Source organism: Giraffa tippelskirchi, chromosome 7 (assembly GCF_054371585.1).
Source record: "Giraffa tippelskirchi isolate mGirTip1 chromosome 7, T2T-mGirTip1v1.2.pri, whole genome shotgun sequence".
NCBI lineage: Eukaryota > Metazoa > Chordata > Mammalia > Artiodactyla > Giraffidae > Giraffa > Giraffa tippelskirchi.
In genome coordinates this window covers 110,308,987-110,335,216 of record NC_137281.1, presented here as the reverse complement: position 1 = coordinate 110,335,216, position 26,230 = coordinate 110,308,987, and the positions used below count along the sequence as shown (strand labels likewise).

At 45.5% G+C, this 26,230-nt stretch overlaps 1 protein-coding gene and 2 long non-coding RNA genes across 4 annotated transcripts in view; 2 read left to right on the top strand and 1 right to left on the bottom strand.

The window, feature by feature from the left end:
* Positions 1–6,535, bottom strand: part of LOC145512873 (uncharacterized) — a 606,383-nt gene extending 599,848 nt beyond the window's left edge. The window contains exon 1 of one of the 2 annotated variants that reach the window (XM_081507586.1): positions 6,387–6,535. In XM_081507586.1, coding sequence (XP_081363712.1) covers positions 6,387–6,403 — 17 coding nt within the window. In that variant the 5' untranslated portion in view covers positions 6,404–6,535. The remainder of the gene's footprint in view (positions 1–6,386) is intronic. The other variant, XM_081507587.1, reaches the window with a different exon arrangement.
* LOC145512875 (uncharacterized) lies at positions 4,480–10,895 on the top strand. The gene is made up of 2 exons (XR_014058886.1): positions 4,480–4,720; positions 9,620–10,895. It is a non-coding gene; the product is annotated as an uncharacterized LOC145512875 (long non-coding RNA).
* Positions 10,896–15,311: 4,416 nt separating this feature from the next.
* LOC145512880 (uncharacterized) lies at positions 15,312–21,279 on the top strand. Its single transcript, XR_014058891.1, has 2 exons — positions 15,312–17,937; positions 20,967–21,279. It is a non-coding gene; the product is annotated as an uncharacterized LOC145512880 (long non-coding RNA).
* Positions 21,280–26,230: the final 4,951 nt, after the last annotated feature.

Here is a 26,230-nt window from a genome sequence, read left to right as displayed (position 1 = left end):
TTGAAGCCCTGAGAGTAAGTGAGTTCACACAGGGACACTGTAAAAGAAATAGGGAACAGTCCAAGGACAGAACCTTCTGAAAGAACCAGCATTGGGGAAGTGCAGAGGGGATCAGGGACCTGTAAAAGAAAGAATTCCCACAGGAGATACAACAGAAGCAAGGGAAAGAAGCACTTGACGAAGGAGGAAGCATCCAATTCAGGCTGATGAGACTGAGGGTTCAGTAGGCTAAGGATAGCTAGTCACTGATTTGTCAGGAAAGAGGTTATCAATGGCTTTAAGGAGAAAGATTTCAATGGAGCAGAAGAAGTGAAAGTCAAATAGTGTGTGATTTGATGGACACTGAAGAAATGGCTATCATTCAAAGAGCACCTCCTTTCACAGAATTTACATGGCCAGAGGTGGAAGGAATTAGATTATATCAAGAGAGGACCTCAGGATAAAGGATAAATCTTTTTCAGATGAAAAGAACTTGACTTCTTGCTGTATTTCTCTCACTAGATCATAAATTCTTTGTAAGCGAGGACAGCAGTGCTCTTTTTAATCCCCCTTCCTATGATATCTAGTAACATCTGCAGAGAATATATGAGTGCTCATTCATTCCTTCTTTATTTATTGAGCATCTACTATATGCCAGGCACTGTTCTAGGCACTCAGGCTAAGTCAGAAACCAACAAGACAGATTGCCCTCAGGACGCTTAATTCTAGGGAAATGGTAGAATTTCCATTTTACCATGAGAGTAGGAAGCAGTGGGCCTCATTGAGAAAGCAAGATTTAAGCAAAGACCTGATGGGAACAAAAGGATTTGTTTGCCTGGTTGGAATGTTGGAGAAGAACATTCCAGAGAAATGTAGGATGATCAATGGCCTCAGTTTGCCCAGGACTGAGGGGTTTTCCAAGATTTAAGACTATCAGAACCAAAAGCCTAAGAAAGAGACCAGCTAAAGGGCCAAGGAAGGAGTATGGGTAATGTGTCCAAGGAGGCCAGTGTGGCTGGAGGAGAGGGAATGGAGTTGGCAGTGGGGGGAAGAGGCAGCACAGATGCTCCACAGGCCCTGGAGCCATTCACGGCCCCAGAGCAATGAAGCCCCTGTGTGTGTCAGGTATGTACACAGAGCCCAGAGAATACACCCATTAATAAAAACAGGGCGGATACAAGCTGCACACAAGGATGAAGGGCTGTGATGAACCTCAGGCAAACACACTCACCTTTCTCAGCAACTTTCAGGCATGTTTTCCCCTCCCTGGGCAGCAACCCCATCCCATCCCTGTAGGCTCCATGGGCTCCATGTTCCACCCTCTTAGTGAGTCTTCTGTCCACCTTCTCATCAGCTCCCTGGGGGAAACGTGCTGAGCAGCAGGGCCAGCCTGACCCAGAGACAGAGTGGGATGTCACCCGTCACACACTGTACCCTCCGTACCCCGTTCTGACAGCCTCCACTCTGCCCAGCTGTGTGGCCCTTGGGGAGAGACAATGGTTCTTTTTCTTAAGATTTTTTGATGTGGACCATTTTTAAAGTCTTTTTTGAATTTGTTACAGTATTGCTTCTGTTTTGTGTTTTGGTTTTCTGGCCACGAGGCTTGTGAGATCTTAGCTCCCCACCAGAAATAGAACACTCACCTCCTACGTTGGAAGGTGAAGTCTTAACCACTGAGCTACCAGGGAAGTCCCAAGACAGTGGTTCTTACAAGGGTGACCCATTCAGATGGCAGTGAGGAGGATTTCTTCTGAACTTTTCGAGATTTCAAATAAGACACATAAATAACGCCCACAAATTCTCTTTTGTCTTATAAAGTACAAAGATGCTCGGATGTGTGGAACCAATTCCCACAAAGTTTGCTTCTTTCAGAAACATCTCATAGAACACGGGGCTGATAAGGAGGAGAGGGGGATTCCTAGTGTCAGCATATTAGGAAATCGTGAGTTAAAACCAGCTAAAATGGAAGTGTGTAATCTGAGAAAAGCAAACGCATTAGGCTATCATCATTTATTAACATTGGAGTGTAGATTAGTTGGTGAGATTAGCTGTTCACAAATCAAAGATTCAAGTAGCACCAGAAAGGGAGAGGAAGGATGACTGGAGACTGGGAAGAACCCAGACAATTCCAGATAGGAAGCCAGGAGGAGATGTGGACCCAGGGTTCAGAGAAATATTCTAAAAATACAGACTTCCCCGGTGGTCCAGTGGCTAAGACCCCACAATCTCAATGCAGGGGCCCCAGATTCGATCCATGGTCAGGGAGCTAGTTCCCACATGCTGTAACTAAAAGATCCTGTGTGCCATGACTAAGACCCAGCTCAGCCAAATAAGTTTTTTTTAAGTCCTAAAAAAAAAAAATAACCACAAAGTAATTTGACATTCTCTACTTCATTTGCCCCTCTCAATCCAGGATGGCAAGAGTTATACTATCCTTCAAGGAGCAGCACAACATGGCAGACCGAGAAACAGCTAGCCACTCAGTTGCGTCCAACTTTTTGCAACCCCATTGACTGAAGCCCACCAGGCTTCTCTGTCCATGGGGATTCTCCAGGAAAGAATACTAGAGTGGGTAGCCATTTTCTTCTCTGGGGGATCATCCCAACCCAGGGATCGAACCCAGATGTCCTACATTACAGGCAGATTCTTTACTGTCTGAGCCATCAGAGAGGCCCCAGACTGAATCTCAAAGCCCAGCGCTGCCACTCAACTAAGCTGTGTCATTGGGTAACTTACTTAACTCCTCTGGGTCTCCCACTCCTCATCCTAAAAATGGAGATAATTATAGTACCAATCTTATAAGCCTGCTGCGAAACTCAGATGAGCTAAGTCATGAGACACTCTAAGAACATGCTTGACACATGGTAAACACTCAGTAAATGTTAGCTGTTACTTATAAATGAGGATACAAGGCATCAGAAGGTAGAGCTATTTCGCCAAGGCCACCAGCAACAAAGTAGCAAGACCTAGATTAGGAGGCTTCACCTTTCCTGGAAAACATCTGGGGACGTATTTATGAGATGCAGATTCCCAGGCCCCACCCTGGACCATCTGTGTGGGTGGAGCTGATGAGCAGGTGGAGCAGGTAGGCTGTGCCATAGGAGGGCAAGAATGTGCATTCACTGAGGACAGGTAGAGCCCAGGTGATTCTGTTAGAGAGGACTGACAGACAACAGTCTGGGGAACCCTGGCTGGGACTCAAAAACTCCTCCCATGTCATGTGTCGCTGGACCGTGGGGCCGAGGCAACCTCCCCCACCCCCTTGACCCTGCTGCTCCTGACTCACTGTGCATTTTTGTTTCTCTAGTTTCTAAAGGGAAAAGTGCTGTATGACCATTTTCAGAGGTTTCTCCAAGAGCTTTCAAACCAAGCCCCACATCAGAATGGATTTTACCACCGCGTTCTGTAATGGAAATGCTGACCTAATCTTAATTATGAGAGAGAATTTCTCTCAGATGGAAATGTGGTGACCTAGAAGACTCCATTTGCAAGTCCTCCTGACCTGTAAAAGAAGATGCCTGGTGGAATATTTTGGGTAATATATTATGCATCTCCTTATCCTATGATCCCCATCTGTGGGCTTTAGCAAGGCAGTATTTTGAAGAAAGGGAGGAAAAAAAAAAATATGAACACCAGGCTTGAGAACACTCGCCTGGATCACAGACCAGGGTGAGCTTTCTACTCTGCAGTGTTTTGCATTTCATATGAAGTGAAATCTATTTCAGGTGCTGCTGAAAATGCAGGAAAAGTACCAGGGACCAGAGCCCTAGGAATTAAACTGGCCTCAGTTCAGAGACGTGGAGTGGTCTCATACCATCTTTTCTGCATATTCATAATTCACCAATGTGAAGAGGTCTTTGTTACAAAAAAAAAAAGAAGAATGAAACAAAGTTCCTTGGGAAGTATCATCTCATACGATCCCCTTCACCCCAGCCCCGGAGGTTCCCATGTGTTATCAGCATTTGACTTTGTGCTATACCCCTAGCAATCACTTCTGTGTCAAGACAGGGATGGTGTGGGCTGCAAGTGGCATATATTTCCCAGAAACCAAGGCTGCTTCCCCAGAGAGTGGGGCAGTATTTGCGTATTTAGCTCATGGCTGGGACACCAGGGCAGAGCCCCAGGCAAAGATGGATAGCCACTGTGATTCTATTTCATAACAGTAAGCATAAACCCCTGAGGCCATGCCCTCCTGAGAGCGAGGAGTCATCAGTACCCATATGGGATGGGCCACAACTCTTCTGAAAGCCTCTATCTATATCACCTAAGTAGCATTAAGTCAACCCAAGATTTTTTTTAAGCACACAGTTCAGAGAATTTGGGCAAGTCTGTATGTTCATATAACAACATGAGAATGTTCCCATCAGCTCAGTATGTTCCCTATTGCCGTTTTTCGGTCAATCTCCCCCTCTCCACCGGCACCACAATTCTGATATCTATCTCCACGGATGCATTATGCCCGTTCTAGAACAGTGACGTCAATAGAATCATGCCGCCTGTGCTCTTGGTGTTTCTGCTTCTCTCATTCAACATGACGTCTGCAGATTCACTGTGCCTTGGTGTGTCAGCCATTGGCTCTGGACCACTTTGTAAATGTTGAGAGCTCACTAGACAATCCCACTGCCCACAGAGGCACTTGCGTTCCCCAGCAAACAAAGCCTCGGCATCCCAGGAGCTCGGAGCACCGAAGCAGCAATTCTAGTTGTGGAGTTCATGGGAATGTGAGGGACCTTGGCTTTCAGTGAGTCATTAACCTCCCGCCTCTTCTCCATCCTTCCCCACGGCCGTTCCCCAGTTCTGATGCAGAGCAGGTGTTTCCCAAGCAGCCTCTTGCGATCCCCAAGAAGTTCAGGATCTTGACGCATGCGCCGTGAGCAAGGAGGGTAAGAATGCGGAGGCGCTGATGGTGAAAGGTTTTATTAGCTGTGATAAGAAGCCAGTGGTGGGGACCAGGGAGGGCACCGCTTTCCCAGGCCTGCAGAGTCTGTGCTAATTTATCCTTCCTCTCAAATTGCCTCCAAACTTCGGTAATAAGCACACTGGTAGTTCGCTGAGGAAATATATTCTTCCAAAGCAATTTTAAAATAATCGTAGTGTGTGCTAAACCCTTAAAAAAAAGGGGGGGGGGGAAGAAAGAGAAAATCCTGCCACCAAGTCACCCTAGGCTGAACGGCAACGACAGAATTTCATAATTAGGAAATGCAGTGTCATTTCTGAACGTTATTGCACCTTTGAAAAACGGTATCAAACTGGGGCCTGCATATTTGATACCCGATTGATTTCAGATTGCAAGTCAGCTGCAGCAAAATAATGAGCTGCCTCTGCCCTGAGCGGCTGAGCTCCAGCTCAGAGGGCCTAGGAGGGAAGGTAGGAAGGGGGACCAAGCCCCAGGGCTCCAAGGCCTCTGAAACAAAGCTGGGGGCCACTGAGCTGGCAGGCAGGCAGGACCACACACTGTCTCCTGTGCTAATTTTTTTGCCCAAGGGGCTGATTTTGAACTTTTCAATTGTGCTTCAATTTTGCTCACCAGGACTGATGTTGGGAATCAGAGGATCAAAGCCCTAGATGAGAATGGCCTGCAGTTCCCCCTCCTCTTATCCAGGGCTGGCCCCAGCCCAGGGAGCCTGGGGGACTGTGTGCACAGCGCGATCTCACAGACCCCCAAGCCTTCTCCATCACCACCAGGCTCCTCACCCACTACTGGGTGCTCCAATAACCATTAGAGTTTAACTCATAAAATGAGAGCATCTTGGGCCTGGAAAGGAATAGCATGTCATTCTTTCCAACACCCTGATCAAACCTAGAATGTCTCCACAGCGTTTCCCAGATCGGGTCCCTCAGGTCCTTATGTTGGGGGCTGCACAGACTTGTGATGTCACCAATTCATGGAGCTCCGGCTGCCAGCAAAGGCCTTGTTCCCTTCACTCAAATTTGCTTCCTGTTATTCTCACCCACATCACAGCCTTTCAAACATCCAAGGATGGTTGAATGTCTGTACGGCACATGTGTTGGTACCACGTCCGTAGAGCCTTTCCACTATCAGTGTCCCAGTTCCAGGTCTGGGGCTCTCTCTGAAGCCTTGGCTTGACCCCTGAGCACAGCCCCCAGTCAACGACAGATGCCCCAGAGAACTCACCCCCTAGATGGGATCACTGAGATGTTCTACGCCATTTCCCAGTTTCTCTTCAGAATTAAGCCCCAGGTACCCACAGTGGGAGCTGGCTGGATGACATCCATCACTGGCTGCCTCACCTTCACTGTCTTCCTTCCCCACTCCCTCCGGGGTTTCTGTGCTTCTCAAACAAAGCGCACATACCCAGTGCTTGTCTCATGGTCCATTCCCAGGGAACCCAATTAAGATAATGCTCTATTTAAGTGCTCTTCCTCAGGCTCAATAGCCCTCATACCTTCTCCTGTTCCACATGTGATGCTGTTCACAGACCTGTAACTACTCTGGCCAAGCTTCTTGCTGACCATTTCACTTGCAAAGTTTTCTCCTACAATGTGGAGCTGGGACAGAACATGATGCTCCCAGGACATCTCTCCAATACAGTACAAGTCCTCGGGTGTCTCATGCTCTGAGCACACACTTCTCTTCCTAGTCTTTTATGATATCACACTCAGGGTGTATAATCATCTCCTTCTTGGTGTGACACTCCCAGCCTTCTGCCTTCTGCTAATATCCTCAGCCTTATTTTACACTGGACCGGATGGCCATGCTCTCTGTCTTTATCCAAAGGTTTGATGTAAATGCTAGCTAAGACAGGCTCCAAGACTTGACCCCACAGCACAGTACTAGAGATCTTAGGATGGCAGCAATTCATTAACCACATCCTGTGGGAACAGTTCATCAGCCTATGACACCTGTAACTAATTTTTATCATCAAATCCACATTTTCACTATTGGATACACAGGATATTACAAGAGACTTTGCAAAGGCCCTATTGAAAGCCCAGACCATAGTCTCTAAAAGACTAGACAGAGAAAGAGAAATATCATATGATATCCCTTATATGTGGAGTCTGAAAAGAAATGATACAAATACATTTATTTACAAAACAGAAACAGACTCACAGACTTAGAGAAAAAAACTAATGATTGCCAGGGTAGGGAGTTTGGGATGGACATGTACACACTGCTATATTTAAAATGGATAACCAAGAAGGACCTACTATAGAGCAAGGGAATTCCACTCAATGTTATGTGGCAGCCTGGATGAGAGGAGAGCTTGGGGGAGAATGGATACGTGTAAATGTGTGACTGAGTCACCCTGCCATGCACCTAAAACTATCACATTATTAATCAGCTATACCTCAATACAAAATAAAAAGCTTGTAAAAATAATATAAAAGCTTGATTTTTACTCATGTCCTCCATGAGTAAAAAATCTAACAATAAACAAATAAAAGCTAGAATAAATCCCGGAAAGTTCCACCATGCCACGTGTCCTGTCTCCCCTTGTCTTCCCATCTGCATGGTGTCACCTCCCACCAGCTATGCCAATATCAAAAGTGCTTTTTATATTTTGTTTCCCAGGTTCTGACATGGTTTCATAAATGTTCTCTGGTAGGACAGTAATCATTAACATAGGAACCCTAAAAGAACTGCCCACGGGGCTAGAGAACAGGGGTCAGCATATTTTTTCTGTGAAGGGCCAGAGAGTAAATATTTCAAGTTTGCAGGTTAGACAGTCTCTATCACAACTACTCAACTCCATTTTTCTTGCCCCAAAGCAGACATGGACAGTATATAAACAAAGGGCATGGCTGTGGTCCAACAAAACTTTATTTATGGGCACCAAAATTTGAATTTCATATCATTTTCACATGTCGCAAAATATTTTTTTCGCAACCATTATAAAATCCATTCTTAGCTCACAGAACATACAGAAATAGCCAGGGGCCTGGATTCAGCCCATGGCCATAGTTTGCCAGCCCTGCTGGAGAATAAGAAAAAAGAACATAAGCTCTACTGATGTCCTGGGTCCTAAATGTCCAGGTGCAGGATCTCAGGCTGACTGTGTCCATGCCCTCTGACTGTTCTTGGCTCCCAGAAGGGATACCAAGGGGAATAAAGAAAGGCAGCCCTGTACCAGGGCTGGGAGGGTGGGGTGAGGAGTCCCTATGCACAGGTGGGTGATCCATCTCAAACCTGTTACCCCAGGCTACCTCCTCCCTCTGCAACTTTTATTTCTAAATGCTCGGAATTTAGTTTCTGAGCAATTTGGCTTGTAATTTATTTTAGAAATTGGCTAACGATTTATATCCAGTTATGTTCCCTGCGTGAAAAGCTGAATGCTACCCTGCATCGCCCTCATCCCCTCTGGGCTCTCTGCGATCTCTCTGAATTCTCGATAGGAGTTCACCAAGCACATCCCCGGAAAGCTGCAGCAGCCTGAGTCATAAAGGGTCGCAGCCCAGGCACTGGTAGACTCCAAGGTGTGCACGTCTCTCTTCTCATCTTCAACCTCAGAACCTGCTTTGTTTATTTGACCAAATGTTGTAGACAACATCCATTCATTAAGAAATCTTCCTCTCATTTTTAATGATTGCACAGTATAGTATTGCACTGTGACAATATCCCATAATTATTCACTTAATATCCTTTTATTAAGATGTTTAGGTTCTCTGCCTGTCTATTATACACAAGGCTTTGCAACAAAATCTTTGGACACATCCATGATGACTCCCTCAGGAGAAATTCAGGACTGTGTAATATTAGTAAAATGTAATTTAAACAAACAAAAAATGCCCTGTTTCCCACATCTTCAGTCATTCTTACATACAAGCTGAAGCTGATGGTTTTCAACTCTGACAGTGCATTGGAAATAGATCAGTCGCTTTCACCATCTTATGTGGTACCAGATCTCTCTTACACTCTCAGGCTTTCCCTATCCAGGTTACAGAGATTCCTCCTCAACCAAGAAGAAAGTGATCTGCATTCTGTTATACTCAGTGCCCGCTCTATCCACCGCACACTAATTCTCAGTGTCCCCACAGTGGTGTCTAGATGTCCTTTCAGCCACTTCCCACCTTAGCCTTCCTGGGGTTCATCCTGTGGCCAGGCAGTGTTCCTGAATCAGTCCTTGGCTACATGTTTCTGGTAATGGTTACTTACCTGTCAATAGGGCTAAGGTATGGTGCCCCATTTTTGGGTCAAACACCAGTCTTGATGCTGCCTGGTTTTTAGATGAGAGTAACATTTAAATCAATACACTTTGAGGAAAGGAGATTCCCCTCCATATTATACGTGGGCCTCATCCAATAGGTTGAAGGCTTTAAGGGCACAGACTGAGGTTCCCTAAAGTAGAAGGAATTCTGCCCCCGGCTGCAATGTAGGAACCTTGCCTGAGTTTCCAACCTGCCGCCCTGAAGAATCTGGACTCCAGCCTGCAAAATCAACTCTCATCTGAACTTCCAATCCGGCTTGTTCTATGGATTTTGGACTTTCCAATCCCGCAATCACAGGAGTCAATTCCTTAAAAGAATTACGTGGATGTGTGTATATAGGTGTATGAGCAGGTTTGCATGCACACGCGTCTGTCCTATTTGGAGAACTCTGACTAAGACACTCCTGCTCTCCTTTTCCATGTGGCTGTACTGGCTTCTTTGTGAGCCTTTTCTTCCTCTTTCTTTCTAGGTCACTTACGACTACATAAGTGGAATGGCCGTCGAGAGGCTCCTGCCCTTGCAACCAGGATCACCTTTTAATAGTTTAGGGAGAAGAATCATCCCTCTTCTCTCTGACACCTTTGCACCAGGTCCTGCTCACATGTGACTAACATGCCACTCCCTTCTCAGCCTCTCTTCCCTCCTAGATGGACCCCAAGGCTGGGGCCACAGTCCTCAAAGTTCTTGTCTTCTCCTACTCCAAATAGACTCCTTCTTGTCCCAATTACCAGTTTTCCTCTTTGCTTTCTCTCCCTTTGGCGATGAAATTGTCAGCAAGGCAAGACAAGACGTTATCTGTTTTTAGCTGCCTGAGACTCCGGCTGATGCCCAGATGGCTGAAGTCTTCCTTCACTCCTGGATGCTGCCTCCATGCCAGCTTTGTGTTAGGCCTTTAAAAAGTATGATCCATAGACTCTGAAAATAGGACTCCTGTTGCTCTCAACCAGCACCCTCCCTCCAGGTTGCGATGTGCACTACAGTGAAAATTTGCTAGATTCCCACTCCCCTTCTTTGAGTTCTGATTCTATTACTGTTAAACACATTATATGATATTCTTTCCCAGTATTCCATTGCTGAGTCCCAGAATCAGAGGACCCCAAGGTTAGAAGGTGTTTTACAGTCATCAGACCCTGGGATTCCATCTTCTCTGTTAAAACTCCATCAAGAGGGACTTCCGGGACTTCCCTTGTGGGCCAGTGGTTAAAAATTCCCCTTCCAAAGTAGGGAACAAGGGGTCAATCCCTGGTCCAGGAAGATTTCACATGCCATGAAGCAACAAAGCCCATGCACCACAACTACTGAGCCCACATGCTACAACTACTGCAGCCTGCGCCCCTAGAACCCATACTCCAAAACAAGAGAAGCCACTGCAATGAGAAGCCCGAGCACAGCAATGAAGCCCGTTCACCGCAACTAGAGAAAGCCCAAGCGCAGCAATGAAGACTCAGTGCAGCCAAAGTAAACAAATAAATAGTAATATTTTTAAAATTAAAGAACAACCTTAAAGAAAAAAAAGGAGAGACTTCCCTGACAGTCCAGTAGTTAAGATTCCATGCTTCCAAAGCTACTACTGTGCTTCCAATACTTCCATCCCTAGTTGGGGAACTAGTATCACACATATCATGCGGTGTGACCAAAAATAAATATATAAAAATAAAGAGCTGTCTTCCATTGGAAATCAGGTTCTACCATCAGTCAAGACATGTCGATCAAAGCCAATAAAAACTCAACTTTAAAAAACAACACATTAAGAGGTTTGAGCACTTCAGTGACTAGAAATTCACCTTCTACCATCCTGTTGTGGCCCCTTCCTTTTTTTTTTTTTCCAAAATGACTTTTTCTCACCAGGGCTTGACAACAGTGGCACAGCCTAAAGAAGGACAGATAGGGTGCTCACAGTTGGAACAATCGAGCCAAGGTTTCCAAAATTAGTCTTTCAAACCTAAAGATGAATAGAGAAGGTAAGAAAAGACTGGAGGGCTTTTTGCATTAACTTCCCCGGTAACAAAATCTGGCCAGACTTCCACTTGGCAACACCTATGAAATGTATGTTTCTACTTTGTTACAATTTTTTTTTCCACTTTGTCACTCAATCTCTATTTACTGGTATCTCCGAGGTCCTACAGATTTTTCCTAGCTTTCTGCAGCATTAATTTAAATACAAGAATATGGGCAAAGAATTCAGCAAGGATGGTACATTATATAAAAACTCAGGAATAGAGAAAACTGAAATGACTTAACATATTCTGCCAGATCAAAATGAAAACCTTATTTGAAAAGTAAAAAATATAGTAAAATAGATTATAATGCTCAAAGTGTTTATATATCTTGCATGAAAAGATCTGTAACACATGTATAATAAAAGTACTTTAATAGAAAAACTAGGTAGAGGATATGAACAGAAGAGGAAATTTAAATGGCCAGTAGACACATAGGAAGATGCTCTAATTCATGTCAAAAAGGTAATCAAAAACAATATAGTGAAAGTGAAGTCGCTCAGTTGTGTCCAACTCTTTGTGACCCCATGGACTGTAGCCTCCCAGGCTCCTCCATCCATGGGATTTTCCAGGCAAGAATACTGGAATGTGTTGCCATTTCCTTCTCCAGGGGATCTTCCCAACCCAGGGATCGAACCCGGATCTCCCACACTGCAGGCAGACTCTTTACCGACTAAGCCACCAGGGAAAAACAATATGGAGGTTCCTTAAAAAACTAAAAATAGAGCTACCATATGACCCAGCAATCCCACTCCTGGGTATGTATTTGGAAAAGGTGCAAACTCTTACTTCAAAAGATATGTGCCCTGCAGCGTTCACAGGAGCACTGTTTACAATAGTCAGGATATGGAAGCAACCCAAGTGCCATCAATGGATGACTGGCTTAAGAAGATGTGAGAGAGATATATATATATATAATATTACTATCATATCATATATCATATTATATTACTTAACCATAAAAAAATAAAATATTGCCATTTGTAGCAACATAGATAGACCTAGAGAAGATCATACTAAGTAAATCAAAGACAGACAATTATTGTATAACTTACATATGAAATCTAAAAAATAATACAAATGAATCTATACACAAAACAGAAACACACTTATAGACGTTGAAAACAAACTGATGGTTACCAAAGAAGGAAGGGGAGAAGGGATAAATTAGGAATATGGGATTAACAGATACAAGCTACTATACATAAAAATAGATAAGCAACAAAAACTTACTATGAAGCACAGGGAACTATACTGAATATCTTATAACAACCTACAGTGGACAAAAAATGTAAAATACACACATATATCAGAATCACTTTGCTGTACACCTGAAACTAACACAATATTGTTAATCAACTATACTTCCATTTTTAAAAAGATCATTGAAATCATATTCAACAAAATACCAGTTTTCACTCACAGGTTCAGCAAATCTTTTTGAAAATGATAATGTCCAATAATGTCATGGTCTTGGAGAAATAGAATTGCAAATAGAAATTGGTAGTATCTTTTTTGCATATTAATTTTGAAGTATTTATGAAGATCAAACTGTAGCTAAATTCTGGTCCAGACACCCCCTTGTATAAGAATTTACTCAGCAGAAAGATATGTAAAGATTTTTTTTACATATGTAAAAAAGATTTAATAAAGCATTGTAATAGCAAAATGATAATAATACCTGAAACAAGTAAATTACCAATAAGCAAGAGGTAGAAAAATTATGTTGCATTCGCACACTGGAATGCTAAGCAGAAACTGAAAGTATCAAGATCAATATTCAACGATCTGGAAAGTAGGATATCTATATATGCTAAAAACAAAATGAGACAAAAATAGTTGCAGACCAAACATATGTTTGAAAGACGTGTCTGTTATTGACATAAATATATCTGTGTTATGTGGGGGAAAGTCAGGAAGTTCAAATCCCAAACTGCTGCCTGAGATCCTTTTGGACCATGACACTGGATGGCCAGGTGAAGGTAGGGGGGCTCTCCTATCTAACTTCACAGAATCATACCCACCACCCCGTAAGAGCTGGGGATTACAGAACCTTTTGATTTAGGGTGTTTTTGTCTATTTTTCAAATTATTAAAACATCTTACCACAGTACCTGGCATAACACAGGTGTTCAAAAGAGAGTAGCCATTCTTTTGACCATTATTGTGTCTCATACCATACAATTGCATTCTTCTACACCATTCACCTGGTCAGCTGCCATATTCCAAACACTACCGTCTTCTTAGTAAGCGGCATCAGTTTCTCCCTGAAGACGCTCAGTCTCTGACTTCAGACTTTACTTCCCCTTCTCCATCCCCCACCACCCATAGAGTTGGTGCATTTCTTTCCCACGTATCCAGAAGAAAGGGAGAGGGGACAATTGGTTGGATCAATGACTTTGGTAAAGACTTCATGCTGCATCGGCGACGTCATTTAGGAAGACAACAGAGCTCCAGGTGACACCAATACTCTCTATTAACACAAGCTCGAACATGAGGAGTCTTGGAGCAGCCACCTTTGGGCTCTTCCTTCTGAGGCTTCCTGGGGCACTGGAGTGACCAGCACATTCCAGTTTGCCCAAGGCTGTCTCCATTTTAGCACTGAAAGTTCCACAACACGGCTACCCCTTAAGTCCTACTCAACCCTGGCCAGTGAGTCATCTTTTTGAACACCCATTACATCTGGCTCTGTGCTCAGCATGGGAGATGGCTACAAAGACAACAATCTCAAACTGTCCAGTGCCCTGAACAACCAGCCCCTTCTAGATGGGATTCCCCTGGTGGAGGCACACGTGACATGCCCTGGAGAGGAACCACAGGGAGGAGGCGAACTCTGCCTTCTGAGATCTGATCTTCCCCATGTTCTTGTCCTCCTTCCACCATTACCTCTTTCTCCTGCTGGCTCAGCTCCTGGGTCCTTCTCTCTCGGCACCTCAGGCCCTTGGAGAACGGCTCCTCCAGTCAAGCCAGCTGCTGCCTGTTGGAGAGAAAAGGAGTCAGGCCCCAGGGGTCACTGCAATGGTCCCAGACTTCTAGGTCTCTCTCTAGCTAGATTCCTTTGAGGGCCACCCTAGGGGTTATGCCTTGGTAAACTGGTCTCCGGGACCCATAATTTCAGCAGACCCAGCCCCAGCTCCTTATCCTCTCCCTGGAAGCACAATTAATTCATTTGCATGATCCCCCAGGGCTCAAGACTGACTTTCTTTAATAGACACTGTCTCCTCTCTTGGAGAAAATCTTCCCAAAGGCAACTCTCACCTCCTCCTGTGTTTGCTGTTCCTCCCCCTTCCCAGGGCTTCCCCGGTGGTTCAGAGATAAAGAATCCACCTACAGTGCAGGAGGAGCAGACTTGGGGTGGATCCCTGGGTCAGGAAGATCCCCTGGAGAAAGAAATGGCAACCCACTGCAGTGTTCTTGCTTGGAAAATTCTATGGATAGAGGAGCCTGGTGAGCCACAGTCCATAGGGTCGTGAAGAGTTGGACACGACTGAGCTACTGAGTGTGCCTGCCCCTTCCCCCACTCATTAGCAGGTATTTGCAACTCTAGGCACCCTCCCTGCCCCCACCAATTAAATCTGAGTCACAGGAAAGGGACTCAGGCATAGGTATGATTGAAAGCTGCCCCCCCCCCCCCAGGTGATTTTAATGTTCAGCTAGGGCTGAACTCACAGGCCTAAAGCTCTTCTGCTTTGTTGCAGGGTAAACCGCCCAGGTGTGGTACCTAGAGGGCAGTGGTGATGCACCTTGGCTCCTCCTACCTGTTGACTAGATGACTGAATGCTGTGTCTTCTCACCTGTAAAATGTGGTGAATCTCAGCATTTTCCATGAAGGGTTATTGAGAGTATTAAACAAAATAATGGAGGTAAAAATACCTGGCATAGTGCCTCAGTCCTTTACTCTCTAGTGTGAACGCACATGTAACCATTTTCTGACAGATGGTCTTGAAAGGGGAGGGAGAATGAGGAGCCTGTGTGTCTTAAGGAGGGAGCATCCCAATTGGGAAGAAGGTGAGGGAAGGATTGCAGGCCAGCTTTGCTGATGTCACAGGTTTGGCTCAAGGATGTCATTCGCACTGATTTGCTTTGTCGCTTTTTCAGGTCACCTTCCCTCTCTGGTTCTCTCATTCTTTTTTTATGATATTTTTTTTGACCCTGTGGCAGGCAGGATCTGAATTCTGCAACCAGGGACTGAACCTCAACCCCCTGCAGTGGGAGTGCGGCGTCTTAACCACTGGACCACCAGGGAAGTCCCAGGTTCTCTCATTCTTGAGGGTAAAAGTATTCCTGAGGTAGAGAAAATAATGAGAAACAATGTCCTTTCTAAGGAGAATTATCAGCAGGGCTATGTTGATGGGGGCTTCTCATTTCTTGCTTGTGAGGTCATTCTTGTGGACAAAGAGAAGACACCAGAACTTGGCCTGCCAGAGACCAAGAGGCACCAGGCCAGTTCTGAGCTCAGTTTAATTTGACGAGCCACGAATCTTTTTCAATGTCGTCCAACATATTACAGGCACTTGATGAATATTAAACAATAACAATAACAAATCACTGTCTTCCACCTGCAGAGCCCCCTTTCAGCTCCAAAACCAGAGCTCGGTCAAGCATTTTTGGAAGGAAATTCTGCTTAGCTCCTTGTCCTCCCGACACTCTACCCATGGCCAGAGAGCTGCTAGGCTACAGAGATTATGGACCATGGCTTTGGCCCACACTGGACAGGGTCCAGCCCCTGCAGAAGTGGGCAGACACTCAGAGAGGAACGAGAAAGAAGCACAGCAATGGCCCCAAGGACTGCCACCCATGACCAGAGACTCTCAGTCCCACAGTCAGTCCATGAACCCCACCATCAGCCAGAAGGCCTCCATCTGCCCAGCCACCATTTTGCCCTGGCTTCCTCTCCACCCAGAATGGCCAGTTCATTTCATATCACCTGTCAGTTCTGATCCATCACTCATACTTGTCTGGAGAACTGAACCAAGAAGGAAGCTGGTGGTGGGTGGTGATTTCCTGGGAGAGGGGAGCGAGGTGGCTTGGGAAGCCAAGATGATACAGAGCAGGACCCTGTGGGGCTCCTGGGCACAAAAACCTTTCTGTGTCTCCCCATCTCCTTGATTATAGGAAACAGGCTTCATTCAGCCTCCATGACCTTCCCTGAGTTCCGACAGATGGGTTCAAACAATTGCTAATTATGGAAGGGACGGGGTTAGAGACAAGGGAGAAATAATCAAGAAAATCAATAGTGTAGCCATGGAGCAAAGTCCTGGTTCCCCATCAAGGGATTCACACAACAATATCTTTGAGCTGTTTTGCTGAGACTGAGACCCCCTCCAGGTGTGAGAAGTTAGCGGTTAAAGATGGGTATGCGGCCCACAAGCATGTAGACCCCAGAGTGTTAGAACCATAAGGTTGATGATGCTGATTCCCAATTACCTCACCACCAACCAATCAGAAGAATGTCCACGAGCTGATCACGCCCTCTTCGGACCATTACTGTGGAACTCCTCACTACCCACTCCAGCTTGGACACATACTTTTGAGGGTATTAACCCACTGTGGCCCCCTTTGCCTGGCAGAGTAATAAAGCTATTCTTTTCTATTAATACTTCACCCAAAATTAAATTTCTGTTTCTGAGACTTAATTCAGTGTAGGGTACAGAGGCCACACTCAGCTTCAAGGAAGGCATCTTGCTTGAAGACGAGCATCTTGCTTCTGGTCTGCCCACACTTTTGCATCTTGCTGAGGGTTGGGTTATGGGCATATATTATCTTTTTTTTAAAAAAAAAAAAAAAGGCTAAAATTCAAATGCTTTAAAGGCAGGATGGAGAAGCTGCCTTTAAGAGAAACGGGACAGAGAACTGTGTTCTCTTACAAAGTCAGCCACAGTGGAGGGAGGGGCACAAGACAGAGATTCGCTGAATTTTAGGTTCTTCTTCATGGTTAACCAGAAAAAAAAAATCCTGGTTGAGTTACAGATGGCAACGTGTGTTTGTCTTGGATCCCACCCCCTCCATGTGCAGACTTTCAAAGCAAGCAGAGTCGTCACCCATCACTAATGAAAGTACCCCGTCTCTGCCCTGTGTTTCTGCTTCTCCCTCTGTGCTCAGGGAAATAAAGGAGAGAAGAAATAATCCAAGCAGGGAGATTAAAAAATAAAAGGTTCAGAAGAGCCAGGAAGCAAGGGAAACCAACATTCACAGTTTAGAAAATGGAAGCATGTGTCACAAAGGAGCAAAGAAGAAGAAGAAGGAAAAAAGAAAAAGCCTCGTGCCCTAAGGCATCAGCTGCACGTAGTGAATTCACTGCTCTCCTGTGCATCCGGAGCAGTCCTCGTTAGGAACCATCGCGGGCAGAGTGGAGAAAATTGTCACTTAGATTATTATCTGTGTTCTGTGGTTCCCAGGAGGGACCCCAGTGGAGAGGGGCTACATGAGACCAACCAAATAAGCAAAAGGGGCTCATGCACACAGGACAGACCCAGACTTCCCAAGAAGCAGCAGGGCCATGGGACAGCAAGTCTAACAATGATGGAGCTGCCCCCATTCTGATGAATAGTTATGTTGTTTTGGGTTTCTTCTAGACCAGAAGCTCCATGGGGAAATGGCCTTGCTCACTGCAAATTCCCCCAGCACCAGCCCAGCACGGGGAACACAGGAAGTGCTAAGTAAAGACTCATCAACGGCGATGAGCAGTGGTCCAGCATCAGCAGACCTGAGGAACACCAGGATGGCTGGGGTTACTCAGCTGAGGGACCCAGAGGAAAACCCATTTTATAGATGCGAGAATGAGGCCAGAGGTAAAGCAGTCTCTCCCCTTCTCCACCAACCAGCCATTGAGCACCTGGTTGATGGCCACACATCTTGGTCACAGCTGCATCCTCTAGACCCAGCCAGGACCTGGCATCTGCCTGTGTCAGAGGGCCTGTAGGACATGGGGTTCAGGAGAGAAATCCAGGGAGAGGGATGCAGCCAGGGTTGTCACCGTGATCTTGGAAGGAGGTGATTGATAGAAACACAGGCAGCGTGACCAATGCCAGGGAAGAGCCTCCTGAGGAGTGGAGGGCCCCCTTGGCCCTGCCCTGAGCCCCACCGTACCTATGTGCTTAGTGGCTCAGTCGAGTCTGACTCTTTGCAACCCCATGGACTGTAGCCCACCAGGCTCCTCTGTCCATAGGATTTCCCAGGCAAGAATACTGGAGTGGGTAGTCTTTCCCTTCTCCAGGGGATCTTCTCAACCCAGGGATCAAACCCAGGTTTCCTACATTGCAGGCGGATTCTTTACCAGCTGAGCCACAAGGGAAGCCCATGAGCACCACAGATCTCCCTTTATGCAGACTTTAAGCTCCAGGTGCTGGAGGAAAATGTGCTTTGGGCTGGGTGTGGGTGGGAGGGGCCCCAGGCTTAGGGGCTTCTACCCAGGATATCAGCACGCCCAGTCAGCTAGACGGCCAGCACAGGAAACTGAGGAGTCTATGTATTTGGCTTAAGGAAAGGGTGTCACAGAATGTGGGGCCCCAGAAAGCCCTCTGTAAGGCAGCAGGACATGGTCAGGGAATGGGCTAAGAAGTTTACTGAGATCAGAGCCAGCCAAATTCAAAAGCCACCTGAACTTGGCTCCTGGAAGTTGTGGCTTGGCTGTGTAATGAGAATAGACAAACTGGGGACACTATGGGTGCTCTCACCCAGGGAGACAGGGAGTTGGAGGCAGGCAGGGGACACAGTGGGAAGGCCTGGCTGGACACTGCCGACAAGCCAGCCCCACGGAGTAGATCCTCTCTTCAGGGATCACACTGCCCAGACACACCAGCTGGACACACCGACACTGGCCAGGCCCAGTGAGGAAGGCAGCATGGCAGTTTTTCTCCCTATTTTACAGATTTGAAAACTGAGGCCCTGAAGGGTGAGAGAAGCTGTTTGAGGCCGCCTGGCCAGCAAAGAGTAACCAGACACTCAGGCCTGCTCCCTGCCCTCCTGTGGGGCTTCTCCCCACCCCTCTGGGCCTTGTCTCCCTTGTCTCCCTCATCCTGTCTCCACCTCTGTCCAACAGATACTTCTGAGGTGCCCCCCTGTTGCCTGGCACTCTCTGCCCACAGGATCACTCACTGCCCATCAGCCCCTGTGGTCCTGGGCTTAGGCCAGAGGAGGGCCCAGTGGGTCTCAGCTCACAGACCTTGGGAGCTGCCCTGAGGGGAACTGGCCCACCCACTAACCAGCACTTGGGTTCCCCCATACTTGAGCCAGGGAACTCAGGACACAGCTCCCCCCACACACACCTTCAGCCCCTGGGGCAGGTGTGGCCCTGGGAAGCCCCAGCTCACACATGCACACAGCACCCTATTGGGGGTGTCTGTGTCCCCATTACCAGGCCCTGGAAGGCCACATGGGGCTCCCCGACCTGGGGCTCTCCCAGAAACGTGAGCTCAGTCCAGCTCTCAAGGACAGCCCCTGATGCCCTATCATCCTGGTGATGGGAGAAGGGCCCTCTTTGTTTCTGAAGGTCACACTCTCCTTAGAGGACTTCAGTTTCTGACACAGAAGCGATGCCTCAGGAGGATGTAGGCTCCCAGCCAGGCCACCCAATCACACCTGGGGCCACAGCCCCCTCTGTCACCCCTCACCTAGTTGGCCAGAGCGACGGGGTCATCTCTGAGCTCACTCTGTCACCACCTACCCCTTCCTGATGGCCACCAAGGTGTGTCACCTTAGTTCTCCCAGCTCCCAGGAGATCCTGTGCCCAGTTCATCTGCAGTCCCCCTTAGCTGGACCATAAGCACATGGAGGATGTCTGTTAAAGAAGATCCCGGGGGACTTCCCTGGTGGTCCAGTGGCTAAGACTCCACGTTCCCAATGCAAGGAGCCCAAGTTTGATCCCTGGTCAGGGAACTAGATCCCACATGCTGCACCTAAGACCCAGCACTACCAAATAAATAAAAAGTGAAAGTGTTAGTTGTTCGGTCATGTTCAATTCTTTGCAACCCCATGGACTGTAGCCCACCAGGCTCCTCTGTCCATGGAATTCTCCAAGCAAGAATACTGGAGTGGGTAGCTATTCTCTGTTCTTGGGGAAATAAATAAATACATAAACTTTTTTTTTTTAAGAATCCCAGAAAATTTCAGGTGACAAAGAGAGGGAAGACTAGGAAGGCTATGTATTCATTGAGTTCTTTGTACACACGCGATGAAAAGCTCTTTATGCTCATTGATTTGTCCTGACAACGGTTCACTGATGTGAGGACTGCTCTCATCCACGTACTGGGATGAGAGAACTAAGGGAGTGACACAGACAAGAAGAGTCAAGGCCAGATTCACAGCCAGGCAGCCTCGCCCCAGCCTCACATGCTCAGCCACACGGCACAGCCCTGCTTTTCCTACCAAATAAAGGACCAATTCCCACGGGTCTTTTTCTAAAAATAAGCATGGCTCTGATTCATTTTAATTTTTGAGGCACACAGTAGGTGTTCTCTGAATATCTATAAAAGATTAATAAACAAATGACATAAACATGGACACAAAAGCAAATACTGGAGGAGGGAAGAAGCTAAATATACAGTCTCTGTTCTGAGACTTCAGCAGCAACACCTCCCCCGTTCTGTGTGTGTGTTACAGACGTGTGTGTCTCATACACAAACGCAGGCGCACACACAAGTCTATGATCTCAAAGTTGAGAAGATGAATATTAATCACTTCAACAAAAAATGTTTGAGATTCCTCCATCCTTCAAGTTGTGCTTGAAAAATGTTCCCATGGTGAATTTCAACATTGCTTCTGCTAATCTTGCCAAGAGGCCTAGAGCTAATGGCACTAAACCTCTGCTGTCTTTATATAGTGGCATCCGGGCTTGGCGAAACTGCAGGAGGTGAAAGCCCAGGGCTTCTCTGCAGGCCTCCGTGGGATCCATCCAGCTCCTGTCCTCTCCGTCTACCTGTGGGAGCCCAGTAGGGCCGGAAGCATCCAGGGACAATGGCTCACACCTGCACGGCGCAGCTCACAGCGGGCATGCAGGTGGAAGGGGCTTCTATGCTCCCATTGTGTGCATGCATGCATGCATGCGTGCACAGTGCCTGCATGTCCCAGGGAGTCCAAAGCATTGAAAGATTCTCTCATCATTCCCTTAAATACAGCCATGCATGTTAGAAACATACATCCAAATTTGGGATTCAGAAATGGATTGTTGCTCTATCTGGGCTGGACTGTGCACTATCCTCCCTCCTTACTTTATACACACTTAAGCCTTTAATAAATAATGAGTTTTAAAATGGGGACAGGGCTTCCCTGGTGGCTCAGTGGTAAAAGAATACACCTGTCAATGCAGGAGACACAGATTCGATGACTAGTCTGCAGAGCAACTAAGTCCATGGGCCACAATTGTTGGTCCCATGCTATAGAGCCCGGGAGCCGCAACTGCTGAATCCTGTGCTCCCTAGAGCCTGTGCTCTGCCACAAGAGAAGCCACAGCAATGAGAAGCCTGAGAACCACAGCTAGAGAAAAGCCCCAAGCAGCAATGAAGACCTAGCACAACCAAAAATAAAAGAAGTAAAAATTTTTAAAATATGAAAGTGTCAGTTGCTCAGTTGTGACCAATTCTTTGCCATCCCATGGACTGTAGCCCACCAGATCCTCTGTCCATGGGATTCTCCAGGCAAGCGTACTGGAGTGCATTGCCATTTCCTTCTCAGGGGATCTTCCCAACCCAGGGATCGAACCTGAGGCTCCTGCTTTGCAGGCAGATTCTTCACCGTCTGAGCCAACAATCTAAAAAAGCAAAACCCCATGAAAGAAAGCTCAGATGGAAGGGGACGTGGAATTCTCCAGGACAGAGCTTGCTCAGCATCCTCCAGGTCAAGGGTCACCAGGTGTGTCTGACTTGGCTTCCAAGGTCCTCTTCTACAGCTTCAGAATCAAGCAGTAGATTGATCTCACTCCTTCCTGACACTGATGTTCTGGAACCAGAGATCTTTCTGTTCCATTTTTAAGAGGTTTATAAACATGAAGTCCAGGTTACTCTAAACAAACTCCTAGTTGCTGCATTTTGCTCCCTGTGAGGAAAGCCTAGCTTTATGTCCTGACATTGAAAGGCTGGTAAGAAGCTTAAGTCACTCCGCTACCCTGTGGCCACTGAGAGAACTGCACTTTCCACACGGGTCAGAAGCTGGTTCCAAAACAGTGAAGTCTCAGAGCCGAAAACAATTTTTTAACCTATCATAGGGATGAGCACCTCATAAAAGGGTCCACGGTAGTTATTAATTGGACCGGAAATTGCCTGTTTTCATACAATTATCCATAAATGTTCTTGCATTAAAAGGGAATGATTCGTATCAGTATGGTTAGAAACTACCTCCAGGGTTTGTCCAGTTAATCTTCCTGCCTCAAGGAAGGATGTCCTTCAACCTTCCCAGGAAAAAGATATTGCTGCCATTTTCTGAAGAGGATCTGGAGGGATGTCACAATCTCCTGCTAATGCACATGTGAAGGTCAGAGAGACAGAGGTTTTCTCTGAAGTCAACCCCAAACATGAGCAATCCCTTTCAAATCAGATTATGTGAGTTCAGGTTGGAGTGTCAGCACTTACTTGCTCTTAGCCTTGTTTTTCTCATCTGTGAAGTGGGAGGGCTCCAGAGTCATGCCTATCAAACAACATGCGGGCAAAATTATGTTGTAAAGCACAAAGTGCAGTGGAAACTAGGCTCCCAGTCATTCTCATCAAATGTTGCAAAGTGGCAGAAGTATCACAGGGGCAGGTGGCTCAAAATTAGGTCCTCAAACACAGAGCCAGGAGAAACAAAGTGGAGAGACATTTATCACATATCCTCCTGTTTATAAAGCATGCAGAGTGGGAGCCCACTTATGAAACGGTGACCTGTTAATTAGAACTCTAAGTCAAGAGTAATCACCCTCACCCACAGCAACACTGGCAGGGGGCGGGGAGACCCAGGGGCTCCGTGACAGGGCTTGCCCTGATCAGGGAAAACATCTGTTCTTGATTTTCTGGAGTTCTGGTTTCAAATATTCCAGTCTATTGCTCCCATAAGGACATATGTGTTTGGAGGGGTCTGGCAATTGGGGTGCAGGAAATATAGTCCCTGAAGCCCTGGAATCTGTCATAATTCACCCCTGCAGTGCCCTTCTGAAACAAAGAGAGACAACTGAAAATGAAAAAACCTCACTGGGGTTTCTGAAATCCCAGTCCTGAAGTGTAGGGCCCTCACGGTCTCCACCCTCAATAGGGAGTCTGAGGGTGACCTCTTGAGGAAGCAATGGACCCCAGGCTGGACCCAGAATCCTCTCAAGTCTGTAGCTGACCACAACTGTCTCTTTGGACCAGGACGGGTAAAGACCCCTACTTGGAGCACAGGCACAGCTGATAGCTGGGCGCCCTCTAGTGGACAATGAGGGGAAGACCGTCTGGAGAGACGCAAAATGAAACCTAACCACCCACAAGCCAAGTTGAGTTTTTCTCCCAGATTTTCTTTCCTCCACTACAAAACTGCCAGCACACATCTGCTTCCACGTTGACTGGCAAGCAGATTCCGGTCCCTCCTACAATCCAGTCCAGGGAATGACCTTCAATTCATAACAAATCACAGAAACCTTGGAAATTTTTCTGAACAGCAGCTCTCTCCATCTCCAAGAAAAACAATGAAGTTGGGTTTGGGGAAGGCTGGCTCCTTTGATGTGTTTCTCACATGGTTCTCCTGGTTCAGGGAACTTTCAAGTCTGGGCATCTAATCCAGGCACAACCCTTTCAAATCGGAGGTCTGAAAACCGAGACAAATAGTGGCTGTTCTTTTTAAAACACATCACTTCATTTGCAAAGCGTTTTGGTCTTTTTATCAGTCCCTTTAAAGCATAAAATCCACTCTGCCACGCACACCCATTCCTGTGAAATAGATTCCAATAATGCTTCAAGCAGACGCACTCTTCCTATTTTGTGGGCATGCACGGAAGTGAGCCTACATTTTCATGGAAGTTTAAAATTGTCATCAAAATGGAATTATTTATATAAGTATTATTAATCTTTGTTTATATTTTTACAATTATTTTTTTCATGGTTTTTCAATACTGACACAACCAATTAAATGTAATAACAGCATTTGAATATGGATAGTTAACAGGAATATTGGATCAGATAAGAAGATCAAAGACCACTGGGATTTAATTATTTGTCATCTTATACTTGGTTCCTCTGAGCGCTGAGCACCTTGTCAGACTCCCTACATAATCTGTTTAAACTTCCCAACACCTCCATGAAGCAGGATTATTATTTCCGTTTTATTGTTAAGGACACTAAACAGAGCCACTAAATGATCGTGCAGGGATACACACCACACCCGTCTAGTGGAAAAGCCTGGGATCTTTCCACCTTGCTTTACTGTCTCCTTTGTAAGTATTATCACTGCTGGTAAGGACAGCCCACTTCCAAAGTACCCTAAACCAGAGCAAGCTGACTGAATAAAAAATATTTTTAAAGACCAATAGAATTTCAACTCAGAAAAGTCAGATTAAAGTAATGCTTAGTCTGACCACAACGGCATGAAGCTAGAAATCAACCACTGAAAATGAAATGAGAAAAAAAAAATGATTACATGGAGACTAAACTACAAGCTACTAAGAAACCAATGGGTCAACAGTGAAATCAAAGAGGAAATTTAAAAATATTTACCTTGAGAAAAATGACAACAAAAATACAAATATGCAGAATCTACAGGATGCAGCAAAAGCAATTAATTCCTAGAGGGGAGTTCATAGCAATATAGGCCTTCCTCATAAAACAAGATAAATCTCAAATAAACAACTCGACCTGAAAGAATTAGAAAAAGAAGAAAAAGCAAAACCTAAAATCAACAGAAGGAAGAAAATGTTAAAGATCAGATAAGAAATAAATAAAATAGAGATTAAAGAAACTAGAAAAAAATTTAAAAACCAAGAGCTGGTGCTTTGAAAGGATAAACAAAGTTGACAAACCTCTGGCCAGGCTCACCAAGAAGAAAAGAGAGAGGACCCAAATAAACAAAATAAGAAACGAAGGAGAAAGAATAAACAATACTGCGGAAATATAAAGTAAATGCTTAGAAGGAAAAGATTGCAGTAATTACATTCAGCAAAATGTTCTCATGCAAAGGTGTCTTTAGAAATGTATCTCCAACCCAAATTACACAAACATACTCAGAAACTTGAAGACCAAAATCAAACCGTACACAAAACAGTGGTATGTATTCCCAAGAGGACACAACATCCAAATTCACCAAAAGCACAACTTTTAAATAACAGATTTGAAAACATCAAATGCTCTTTGCAAAAAGACTTGGCTTTTCTTTGGAGCACTTACTAAAACACTATAAATCATGTAAAAATAACTTAAAATGATTAATTAATATTAAACTTCATCTTTCCTAAAATTAAATGCCTCCAATCTAAGGGCCTGGCTGCTTGATCTGGGAGGAATTTCATTAGCATTTATAAACTGTCAGTGTAACTATTGCTTCAAGAGACACATATGATTATTTTAATTCAAGAAGCCAATTCAGCATTTATAAAAGGTAACTTTGTCAGCATGCCCATCCATTTTCTTTCTGTATTAGTAAGACTGTGCTTCCTAATTTAATTCTGAAGTGTATAATTCTTTAGATTAATGATAATTATGCATATATTAACATGTTTATTTTATGGCAACAAATTAAAATGGGGAAACTATTCTCAAAATTTCAAGAGCAATGAAAATGATGTCTCGTTAGATCTGATTGTTTCTTCCTCACCTTGGTGCTTCTCTTGGCCAAATAGCCCCGATAAGCAGAGACTGGTTACCCCTGCATCCCCACCCAGCACAGGATTTGACCCATGGTTGGGGCTCACTGTTTCTTTAATGCACCTGTAATAACAACTTCTGGGGTGCAGGTTTGATCCCTAGCAAGGCCTCTAAATATCCCCAAGGACAGACATGCCTCCAAGCTTATTGCGATCTGGCAATAAATAAGGGCCAGGTTTGATCCCTAGCAAGGCATCTAAATATCACCAAGGACAGACATACCTCCAAGCTTACTGTGATCTGGCAATAAATAAGGGCTTTCAGAACCAAACTGTGTGGTCCCCAT